Below are 12,580 nucleotides of genomic sequence, written 5' to 3' on the forward strand. Positions count from 1 at the left end.
TTGTAGGTTTTCTGGCTTCTTTTGGTTGTTAGGATGAGAGCAGTGGTATTTTGTGACCACTTGGTAATCCTGCCATAAGCTGTCGCATCCTTAGTACTTTAATGCTTAAGTCGTGTTAGATGGACTGTGTATGACTACAGTACATAGTAGTTTTCTTAGGCATTATCCTCATAGTGATTTTAAAGACCTATTTTGAAAGATAAGCGTCATCTTTGTATCTCACTGCTTGATGATGCACTTCATTAAAGAAGTAGGATTTTTTAAAATACTGTGACTTATTGTCCTTTTAAATTGAGAATTTTAAGTGTCGTATTTCTTGGGGCTCTAGTAGGTCTATCCAATAGAACTTCCTGTGGTGATGCAAATGTTCTGTATGTGCTTTGACCGATATAGGAGCCACTAACCTCATGTGGTTCTTGAACACTTGATATGTGGCTAGTGCAAATAAGAAACTGAACTTTTAAATTTAATTTACATTTAAATAACCACAAGTAGCTAATGGTTACTACATGAATAGCACAGGCCTGTGTACTACACACATGGTGGCAAAAACAGTAGTTTAATGTTCACAGTTATGCTGAACCAAGTCACAGAATTGTTGTGCTTTTTCAGTACACTTCCATTCTTAATACCTACTTTAATTTTAATTTTGCCTTTTTAATTGTTGCTGCTTGAAGCATTGTATGTGTCTGGGTTCTTTGTGTGGAATAGAACTCAAGAAATTCAAGCAATTTTCAATGAATGAACAATTAGCCTTGTAAACTAATAGACATTTTCCGATACCAGCCAACTATTGGATGAAACAGTTGTAGAAGAAATCTCCTTACAAAAAAAATCCAGCTCTATTTCCTGAAGCTTTAGCCACCCTGCTCTCTAGTTGTTCATGAAGCTGTTCAAATACAGACCAGCCCAAGTAAAGAGAAATGTGGTGTTTATCAGGCCAACAGCCTATGGAGAGAGAGGTAGAATTCAGTTCTTAAAATTCCTAAATCTGTATCTCCCCCACCCTGTTAGCCCTAGGAGTGTAGTATGCACTATGGAAATGGGGCTGGGGGGCAGGGCACTGAGTACTAGTTTGATTGCCACCTGCTAAATTAGCTAAGTTACCTTTGTAAAACTGCTAAGTTTGCTAATCTGTAAAGCAAAGGTCACTTGTTATTAGAATCTAAATTCTATGGTTTTAAGATTAGAAGGAATCTTTTGAGATTGACTGATAGCTCTTCTACCTTTAGACAGGATGGTTACTGAAAACTTTTCACTTACTTTTACATTATTTCTTTTAATTTTAAAGATGCCAGTGCTGAATGCCTCCTGATGAAATCATAGTGATGATGTGGTTGACCCTGTTTGTCTTTTCATTTTGGGAATTAGATTAATGTTGTTGGAGAAGGAAAATACTTACATATATGCTATTTTATCTTTCTTTGTAGCTGGACAAATTTGCCAGCATAAGAATTCCAGGGAGCAAGAAGGAGAGACCGCCACTTTCCAACCTGAAGACTGCGTTTGCAAGCAATGACTGCTCTTCAGAGATGATGGAAAACATCCCAAAGCCACTGTCAGAGAACGAGCTCTTAGAACTTTTTGAAAAGATGATGGTAGGAATTTTGATTCCTTATAAAATGTTTGATGTAAAAGCCTTAGCTTTGGCTTGTGTTGATGGAACACTAAACATATCTGGAACTCATGTTTCATAGGGTGATTTCTGATATCATTTAAGATAGTACTTCAGGCATAGAGAGCTTTAGGATTATAAAAATAAGAATCTAAAGAAAAATGTCACACCAGTTGTTTTATACAGAATACATAAAAACATAACTCTAAAGTATCAAATGATATATTTTTGTCTTGAATAGATTATCTCAGTGGTTTGTCTGGGTTCGGTTAGATATTAAAATGATGGTGACAGTGCTCTGCTGTGTGCATTGTTAAGTGTGCTTGTTTTTGGGCTTGTTTGATTACTTTCTTAGTTCGCAGGATACCCAGGTTCATATAGTCCTGCAACCGTTATATGTGTAGAGACTGGAACTCACTTGTTTTGGAGGATGCCTTTTCTGGTGGAGATGCCTGGTGTCATTTGAGGCCACCTTCAGTTGGTCCTAAGTGATGATGATTCTCTGACAGACTCAGCTTCTGGCTTTGAAGGTGGCTGAACTAGTTTATATGACCAATAACCCCCATATGTTAAGCATCTTCAAACCATTTACTACAAAATGAATGCTAATTTCATCTAAATAGATTATTTTCATATATAGTTCCTCTCAAGTTGCTTATCTCCTAGGATTCACAACAAACATTTTGCAAAATTAAATGAGTAAGAAATGCTAGAAGGTAGTATTTAATGATTAAGTTCTTTATAAGTTCAGAGTAGACAGAAATTACTTTAAATTTTGAAATACCTCATTAGCTGCAGGGGAAACCCAGAATGGAAAGGATATTGTAATAGTTTGGGGGATTTAAGCGGAGAGGGTGAATTAGGGGCAGATCTTAACTTAGGTGAGGATTTGGATAAGCAGAGGGAAAGGGCTTTCCTGAGATGAGTAAACTGCAGTGAACAAAGAGCGAGGGAGCAAATTGCTCAGGGGGGGACCAGTGAGAGGTTGGAAAAATTACACTGGAATGATAATTTGGGGCGGTTTATGAAAGGACTGTGTATGCCATTCTAAGGAATTGTATATTATCTCAGCATCGTGATTTATTTTGTATCTGTCTAATCTTTCACCTATTGCTTTTGACAACCTTATTTAGTTTGTAGGGAAATTATTGCATTCACCTATTTATTTTAGAGTTGTAAGATGTACTTGGAATTTGAGAAAAAGTTGATGGCTGGTCTCTTCGTTATTCAGCTGGAATCAACAATATATTTGCCATTGTGCCGCCTTGTTTTCTATGTATCAGCAAGTGTTTGTGTCCAGCATTACACATGGGGCTTCAGAATATCCCAGAAACAAAGAATGCCGAGTTTGTGTCTTCATAGGATTTTCAGTTAGTGTTAGGGATCACTAACTCTTCGTCACTGAGCATACATTTTATTAGTCTTGTTTTGCTTGAACCCCAGGCTTGGGAAATTCTTACCTGTTGTATCAGCTCTTGATGAAGTGCTAATTTTGGTTGTAATAACCACACATGTATAACTCTTTATTAAGTCTTTTGTCACCATGAGTTGATATAATTTCAGCCTAGCTAGCTTTTGCCTCTCTTAATGAAGCCTATATAAAGGTAGCTCTCTTTAATGCCACTGTGGAAGACTCCAGATGGAAAAGTACCCTTTCCTTCCCCTCATTCGTGCACTATATGTGGGACCACTCACCTTAATTCTCTGTGAGATTCTGGAATGGTATTTTTTTGGTTTACTTGTGACTACCTTGTTAAGAAATACCAATTTTGCTTTTGGATCCTAATTGCTGGTGCCATCTGAGTAAGTAGAGTGAGTAGGCTAGTGATGTTAGACATTTACAAAGACCACATTTTATTACCACAAGCCATTAAAAGTACAATTACCTAAAAAAAGTAGTGAACATAGTTTGATATTCTGTTCCGAACGTGATTACTTTAGAAGTATTTTTCTGTTAGTCTTACCCTTCTCCCGGCTAAGAGTATCAATTTTAATAGTATGTACAGGGCAGATGGATATTGACACTTCTGAAGTGTTTACAGAATACGTATTTAATAACTGGGCCAAATCACTTGTTAAATCTAAAACAGGTCTCCCTCTTGGCAGAAGATCTTTTTCAATCAAACTCAGTTTACTCAGCAGAAGTAAAATGAAATTCTTGCTTTCCCAGGGCTGCCCAATTTGCTAATGAATAAGTTTATCACAACAAGATCTATTTAAAAAATGAGTGCCAGCCTGGTGGCATAGTGGTTAAGTTCGTGCACTCTGCTTCAGTGGCCCTGGGTTTGCAGGTTCGGATCCTGGCCATGGACGTACACACAGCTCATCTAAACTGTGCTGTGGCAGCATCCTACATACAAAATAGAGGAAGGTTGGCACAGATGTTAGTTCAGGGCCAGTGTTCCTTAAGCAAAAAAGAGGAAGATTGGCAACAGATGTTAGTGCAGGGCTAATCTTCCTCACCAAATAAAAACAAAATAATAAAAAATAAGGAATAGGTTAACTTTCCTTTCTGATTCCTTGGCCATATCACAGCACATTGTAAGGAAAACCTGCAGATTCTGAAGCTGAGCAGGGTCTTTTTCCTTCCTTAAATGTGGGTTAGTGATATTTCTCAGGCTTTTCAGAGTACCACAGTTTTGACAAATTTAAAGCTATTTCTGTGGAGGATGCTAGATTTAGCTTGGGTTTGACTTTTGGCTTGTACCTATCTGTACTATTTCTATTAATAAAAATTCTTTTGAGGATGCAACACTCAATCTGCCATTTTAACCTTTTGGTATTTGCACCTACCGAGGTTTCATACCATTTAAAAGTTGCATCTAGAGTCTTTGTTTAGACATTGTGCAATTTAAAAATAATTTTTACTTAATGTTATCCAAGGTATTTAAATAATTTTTACGTGAAGTGAAAACTTTGTTTTGAAGAACGCCTCTTTTCCCTCAAGACAGTCCTTTGAAAGACAGTGTGCTGACTTGATTACTTAATGAATGCGAAGTACATGCCATACTTCAGCATTTGTACTCCTTTCATTTTTATTTAGGAAATTGGTTTGCTTGGTCTCTGGGTAATAGTTTCAATGTGCTTTTTTAAAAGTAGTGATGAATGTTGAGTTATACTTCTTTTTAAGGGCTTTTCCTCTTATCTGTCTTCTGATTAAAGCAGAATTTTTACCTGAAAGCTCATCTTGGTTTCTCTGTGGGTCTTGGATATAAGAAACAGTTGTGTGAACATCATTGTGTATACAACTTTGATTTCTGGAAGTCACATGTCAGTGGTTGTTCTCAAACTCACTATAGACATATGTAACTGGTGTTTTGAAGTGAGCATGGTAGGTACAAGCTGAAAGTGACTTAATTATTCCAGCCGTTGCCCCTTTAAAACAGCCCTCTTTCCTTATCCTTCCTGCCTCTGGATTAAATTCAATGCAGGTTCCAGAGAGTCCCAGATAATAAAAACCCTAGTTTAATGTAAATAATTTAGTTTTCATCCAAAGAAAGCTTCTCCCTTTCCTGTTCTAAACCTGCTCCACTTGGAGCCTCCAGTAGGGGCTGCGGTTGTTGGGAGTGTGGTTGGCCTCTTCTTTTCCCCGCTTCACTTTTCTTTCCTACTCTAGACTGAATCTGTCACCTCCAGGATTAGACTGGAGGTGAGGGGAGGAGGAAGAATAATATGCTTTCTGGTTTAGAGGATTTATTATCTGGCATTGGTGCCCTGGGGTGTCCAGTTAGTTTCTCATTGCAGCTGTAACAAATTATTACAGGTTTAGTGGCTTAAAACAATACCAACAGGCTGTCTCATAGTTCTCTAGGCCAGAAGTCCAGGTTGGCTCAACTGGGTTTCACAAGGCTGAAATCAGTGTCTGCTGGCTGGGCCTTTATCTGATGCTTTGGGAAGAATCCTCTTCAAGTTCATTTATATTGTTAGCAGCATCCAGACCCTTGCTGTTGTAGGACTGAGGTCCAAGTTTCCTTGCTGACTGTCATCTGGGGATGGCTTAGCTTCCAGAAGCCTCTTTCCTATCCTTAACGTGGGCCCCTACATCTTAGATACATCAATTTCATCTCATGCTTAGAATCTCTCTGACCTCTCCTTTTGTGGCATCTTATGCCTCCATCTGGAGAAAGTTCTCTGCTTTTAAGGGCTCATGTATTAGATTAGGCTCACCCACGATAATCCAAAATAATTTCCCTATTTTAAAGTTTGTAACCTTCATTACATACAAAGTGCCTTTTGTCATGTAGTATAACATATTTGCAGGATCCAGGGATGAGGGCATGGGCATCTTTGGGGGACCATTTTCCTGGTAGAGGTGTTGGAGATGACAGGTGCTGATTCCTTGCTCCTGTGGTATTTGTGTGGTCTGCCTCCTCCCAATCTCACCTATAATTCCCTTGTCACTGGTGACATCTCCTTTGTCTGGCCTTCTGCCCCTGTCTTCCACAAGCCCATTCCTCTGCTGGGGTCACCTTTTGGATGCAGTATCTCTTAGATGGCCCAGACCTTCTGCTTCCCTGGGATCTACATCCTGTTCATGGGAAGTTGATGTATCCTTTGCCCCTAGCTCCTCTCTTTTCTCTTGTTTTCATCAGAGCTTGTCCTCTACAAAGAAGAGTTTACTCTGGCTCTTTCTACCCATAACTTTTAATTTTTTCTATTTTTTTCCCCACATGTTTACCTCTCTAACTGTAAGTGGCTTTCTAATTGTCAGATCCTGTTTGCAACATGTAGCACTGCTGACCATTCCCTCTTGTTTGCCTTTCTCCTTTTCCTTTGGGTACCATGACACTTCTTTCCCTTTCCTGATTTTCCTCCGTTCTGGACAATGCTTACCAGTTAGTAAACTGGTTTCTAGGTTTCCTCTTCTGCCTGTCTCTCTATTTCCTCTGACTGTTGCCTCTGGGTATCTCGTCCTGTCTTTCTGCACTTTGATTCCCTACACTCTCCTCTGGGGGGATTGGAGCCCTTTCATGTTGTAGAAGATCCCCTATAATCAGATACCTTGCTATGTCCTCTACAGAAGAGCAGCTGTAATTGAGCTCTCAAAAAGATGCTAAACCTCGACAAACCAGAAACTGAACTCATCATTTTCTATTTTTTCCCAGTTTTATTGAGATACAGTTGACCCATAACATTGTGTAAGCTTAAGGTATACAATGTGATGATTTGATAAATGTGTGTATTTGGAAATGGTTACCATAGTAAGGTTAGTAAATAAATCCATCACCTCACATAGTTACCATTTTTTTCCCCTGTAGGGAGAACTTTTAAGATTTACTCTCTTAGCAACTTTCAAGTATACAATGCAGTATTTTTTTTTTTTTTTTTAAGATTTTAGTTTTCCTTTTTCTCCCAAAGCCCCCTGGTACATAGTTGTGTATTTTTAGTTGTGGGTGCTTCTAGTTGTGGCATGTGGGACGCTGCCTCAGCGTGGCTTAATGAGCAGTGCCATGTCCGTGCCCAGGATTCGAACTGGTGAAACCCTGGGCTGCCGAAGCAGAGTGTGCGAACTTAACTGCTTGGCCGTGGGGCCGGCCCCTACAATCCAGTATTCTTAGCTAGAGTAATCATGCTGTACACTAGATCTTGAGAACTTATTTTCTAATTGCAAATCTGAGTCCTCTGACCACCTTCATCCTTCTTCTCCACCCCCTGGCAACCACCAGTCTACTGTTTCTATGAGTTTGGTATTTGTAGATTACACAGATAAATGATACCATATAGTATTTGTCTTCCTCTGTCTGACTTATTTCACGTAGCATAATGCCCTTAGGGTCCATCTATCTTGTCACAAATGGGAGGATTTCCTTCATTCTCATGGCTGAATAATATTCCGTTGTGTATGTATGTGTATATATACATACCATGGTTTCTTTATCCATTCATCCCTCAATAGCCACTTAAGTTGTTTTCATGTCTTGGTTATTGTGAATAACGTTTCAGTGAACATGTGAATACAGGTATCTCTTTGAGATACTGTTTTCATTTCCTTTGGATATATACCCAGAAATGAAATTGCTGGATCATGTGGTAGTTCTATTTTTAATATTTAATATGGAACCTCCATATTGTTTTCCATAGTGGCTGTACCAATTTACATTCCCACCAACAGTGCACAAGAGTTCTTTTTCCTTAACATCCTCGCCAGCACTTAATATCTCTTGTCTTTTTGATAACGACCATTTTAACTAATGTGAGGTGGTATCTCGTGGTTTTGATTTGCATTTCCCTGATGATTAGTGAAGTTGAGCACCTTTTCATGTACCTGTTGGCCATTTGTTTATTCTCTTTGGAAAAATGTTTGTTTAGTTCTTCTGCCTATTTTTAAACTAGATTTGCTTCTTTGCTAATGAGTTGTATGAGTTCCTTATATATATTTTGGATATTAACCTCTTATCAGATTTGTAGTTTGGAAATATTTTTTTCCCATTCCGTAAGGTTTCCTTTCATTTTCTTGGTTTCTTTTGCTTTGTAGAAGCTGTTCAATTTGATAAAATCCTATTTGTTTGTTTTTCCTTTTGTTTCTTGTGCTTTTGTTGTCATATCTAAAAAATTATTGCCAAAACCAACGTCAAGGAGCTTTTCCTCTGTTTTTGTCTAGGAATTTTACAGTTCAGGTGTTAAATTTAAGTGTTTAATCCGTTTTGAGTTGATTTTTGTGAGTGATATAAGGTAGCAGTCCAGTTTCATTTTTTTGCCTGTGATTATCTATTTTTCCCAACACCATTTATTGAAGAGACTATCTTTCCACACTGAGTATTCTTGGCTCCCTTGTCAAATATTGACCATATATGCATGGGTTTATTTCTGGGCTATTGCTTCTGTTCCATTGATCCATGTGTCTGTTTTTAGCCAGTACCATATTGTTTTGATTACTACAGATTTGTGATATAGTTTGAAACTAGGAAGTGTGATGCTTCCAGCTTTGTTCTTCTTTTTCCAGATTCCTTTGATTATTCATGTTTTTTTGTGGTTCCACACAAATTGTAGGATTGTTTTTCTTTTTCTATAAAAATGCATTGGAATCTTGAAAGGGATTGCATTGAATCTACAGATGGCTTTGGGTAGGATGGACATTTTAACAATACTAATTCTTCCGATCTTTGAACATAGGATAGTTTTCCATTTATTCGTGTCTTCAGTTTCTTTTCAGTGCCTTACAGTTTTCTGTGTACAGATCTTTCACCTCCTTTGCTAAATTTGTTCTTGTGTTTTAGTGCTTTTGAATCGATTGTAAATGGGACTGTTTTATTTCTTTATCAGTTCATTTTTAGTATATAGAAATGCAGCTGATTTTGGTATGTTGATTTTGTATCCTGCTACTTTACTGAATTTGTTTATTCTAACAGTTTTTTTCAGAGTCTGTAGAGTTTTCTCTATGTAAGATCATCTGCAAATAGACAACCTTACTTCTTCCTTTCTAATCTGGATGCGTTATATTTCTTTCTCTTGCTTGACTGCTCTGACTAGGACTTAGAGTATTATATTGAATAGGAATGGTGAGAGTGGGCACTCTTGTCTTGTTCTTGGTTAGAGGAAAAGCTTCCAACCCTTCACCATTGAGTGCGATGTTAGCTGTGAGCTTGTCTTACGTGGTCTTTATTATGTTGAGGTATATTCCTTCTATACCCAATTTGTTGAGGTTTTTATCATGAGATGACTCCCACTTGATCCTGGTGCATGATCCTTTTAATGTGCTTTTGAATTCTGTTTGCTAATATTTTGTTGACAATTTTTGTGTCTGTACTCATCAGGGATATTGGCCTATAGTTTCCTTGTAGTATCTCTGTCTGCCTTTGGTATCAGGGTACTGATGGCCTGGTAAAATGAGTTTGGGAGTACTCACACCTATTCAGTTTTTTGGGGAAGTTTGGGAAGGATTCATGTTAATTCTTCTTTAAATGTTTGGTTTGCCATTGAAACCATCTAGTCCCGGGTTTTTCTTTGTTGGGAGATTTTTGAATACTTCTTCAATCTCTTTGCTCATTATTGATCTGTTCTGATTTTTCTGTTTCTTCATGATTGTTTTGGCAGTTTGTATGTTTCCAGGAATTTATCCATTTCTTCTAGGATAGTCTCTTATATTCCTTTGTCCAATAGTCTCTTATAATCCTTTGTTATATATCCCTTTTCATTTCTGATTTTAAGTTGTCTTTTTTCCTTAGTCTAGCTAAAAGTTGGTCAATTTTATCTTTTCAAAAAGTCGCCTCTTATTTTCACTTTTTTTTTAATTCTCCATTTTATTTATTTCTGCTCTAATCTTTATTATTCTTTTCCTCTGCTAACTTGGAGCTTAGTTATTTCTTTTTCTAGTTGTTTGAGGTATAAAGTTAGATTGAGATTTCTTCTCTTTTTTTAATGTAGACATTTATTTCTGTAAGCTTCCTTCTTGGTTCTACTTTTGCTGCATACCATAGGTATTGGTATGTTGTGGTTTTGTTTTCATTTGTCTCAAGATGTTTTGATTTCTTCTTTGTCCTATTGGTTTTGCAAGATTTTGTTGTTTAATTTCCACTTATTTGTGAATTTTCCAGCTTTCCTTTTGTTACTGATTTCTGGTGTCATACCATAGTGATCAGAAAAGATACTTGATATAATTTATATCTTCCTGAATTTTTTTGTGACTTATTTTTTGGCCCAGTGTGTGGTATATCCTAGAAAATGTTCCATGTGTGCTTGAGAAGAATGTGTATTCTGCTACTGTTGGATGGAATGTTCTGCGTATGTCTGTTAGGTCCATTTACTCTATAGTGTTGTCCAAATCTGATCTTTCCTTACTGATTCTGTCTGGATGAGAGTGGGTTATTAAATTCCTCAACTATTATTGTATTGCAGTTTATTTCTCCTCTCAGTTCTGTAGTATTTGTTTCATATATTCAGGTTCTCCGATGTTGGGAGCATTAATATTTACAGTTGTTTTATCTTCTTAATGAATTGACCCCTTTATCATTACATAATGATCTTCTTTGACTTTTGTGACCATTTTTAGCTAAAGTCTATTTTTTTCTGATATAAGTGCTTTCTTTTGGTTATCATTTATTTTGGAATATCTTTTTTTGTCCCTTCACTCTCAGCCTAAGTGTGCTCTTAAAGCTAAACTGGGTCTATTGTAGGCATCATATTATTGGATCTTGTTTTCTTAATCCATTCAGGTATTCTATGTCTTTTGATTGGAGAATTTAATCTATTTATGTTTATTGATAAGAACTTACTATTACCATTTTGTTTTCTGTCTTGTAGATCCTTTGTTCCCTGCTTCCTCTTTTGGTGTTGTGAATTGTGATTTGATGACTTTTTATGGCTGTATGTTTTGAATTCTTTGCCATACTCTTTTGTGTAGGTACTACAGGGTTTTCCTTTTTGGTTATGATTACTTAACTTTGATAGTATACAGAAACTTTATACTTCTCCTTCACTCATTTTTTTAGGTTATTAATGTTACAATTTACATTTACAAATTATTGCAGTTATAGTTATATTTAATAGGTTTACTTTTTTTTTTTTTTGAGGAAGATTAGCCCTGAGCTAACATCTGCTGCCAATCCTCCTCTTTTTGCTGAGGAAGACTGGCCCTGAGCTAACGTCCATTCCCATCTTCTTCTTCTTTATACGTGGGATGCCTACCACAGCATGGCTTTTGCCAAGAGATGCCATGTCCGCACCCAGGATCCGAACCGGCGAACCCTGGGCCACTGAGAAGCGGAACATGGGAACTTAACCACTGTGCCACTGGGCCGGCCCCAATAGGTTTACTTTTTAAAACTAGAGTTGTGATTTATGCACCACCATTGCAATATTAGAGTATCTGAGGTTGACTATATATTTACTTTTATTGATGAGTTTTACACTTTCATATGGTTTTATGGTGTTAGTATCCTATTTCAGCTTGAGGAACGTCTGTTAGCATTTCTTTTAAGGCAGGTGAATGATGATGATGAACTTTCTTTTATTTGTTTGGAGAAGTCTTTATCTCTACTTCATTTCTGAAGGACAGGTCTGCCAGATGTGATATTCTTAGTTGACTTTTTTCTTTTAGCACTTTGAATGTTTCATTCATTCATTTGGTCTGCAAAGTTTCTGCTTGATAATCTGCTAATAGGCTTATGGGGACTCCCATGTTTGTGATGAGTTGCTTTCCTCTTCTTGCTTTCAAAATTCGCCTTTTCCTTTTGGCTATTTAATTATGCTGTGTCTTGATGTAGCCCTTTTTGTTTCAACCTGTTTAGAATCCCTTGGGTCTTATGAATCTGGATGTCCATTTCCACCCCAAGTTCAGGAGGTTTTTAGACATTATTGCTTTAGACTTTCGGTCCCTTTCTCCTTCTCTTCTGAGATTTCCATAATGGATAGATTGTTTCTCCTGTTGGTGTCCCATAAGTCTTATAGGCATTTTTCAATCTTTTCTTTTTGCTCCTCTGGATGGATAATTTCAAATGACTTCTTTCCGAGTGCACTGATTCTTTCTTCTGCTTGGTCAAGTCGGTTCTTCAGTTCAGTTATATTTTTCTGCTCTAGGACTTCTGGGTTTTTTTTGGATGGTTTTTATTTCTTCAAACTTCTCATTTTGTTCATGCTCTTTTCCTAGTTTTGTTTAGTTGTTTGTATGTGTTTGTAGAGCTTTTTAAAGAGGATTATTCTGAATCTTTTGTCAGATAATTCATAGGTCTCCATTTCTTTAGGGTCAGTTATTGGAACTTTATTGGTTTCCTTTGGTGGTGTTGTGTTTACCTGATTCTTCGTGACACTTGTAATCTTGCATTGGTGCCTGTGCAAATGGGTGAGTAATCTCCTCTTCTAGACTTTACAGGTTCACTGTGGCAAGGAAAGACCTTCATCAGTGTTCTGCTGTCCCAGCCGATTGAATGTGATGTTCTTGACTAGGAATGTGTGAGGGGACCTGTCTGGGCCCATGTTTACTCATAGCAAGCCCCACATATGTTCCGTCATCACCACTGGGGCCAGTGT

The 12,580-nt window shown here is 37.4% G+C and overlaps 1 protein-coding gene across 1 annotated transcript in view; it reads left to right on the forward strand.

Moving 5' to 3' along the window:
• The window catches only part of DIAPH3 (diaphanous related formin 3), a 482,479-nt gene that overhangs the window by 45,674 nt on the left and 424,225 nt on the right, over window positions 1-12,580 (forward strand). The window contains exon 3 of the mRNA XM_046664521.1: window positions 1,431-1,598. Coding sequence (XP_046520477.1) covers window positions 1,431-1,598 — 168 coding nt within the window. The remainder of the gene's footprint in view (window positions 1-1,430; window positions 1,599-12,580) is intronic.

The sequence above is a fragment of the Equus quagga genome, chromosome 6 (assembly GCF_021613505.1).
Source record: "Equus quagga isolate Etosha38 chromosome 6, UCLA_HA_Equagga_1.0, whole genome shotgun sequence".
NCBI lineage: Eukaryota > Metazoa > Chordata > Mammalia > Perissodactyla > Equidae > Equus > Equus quagga.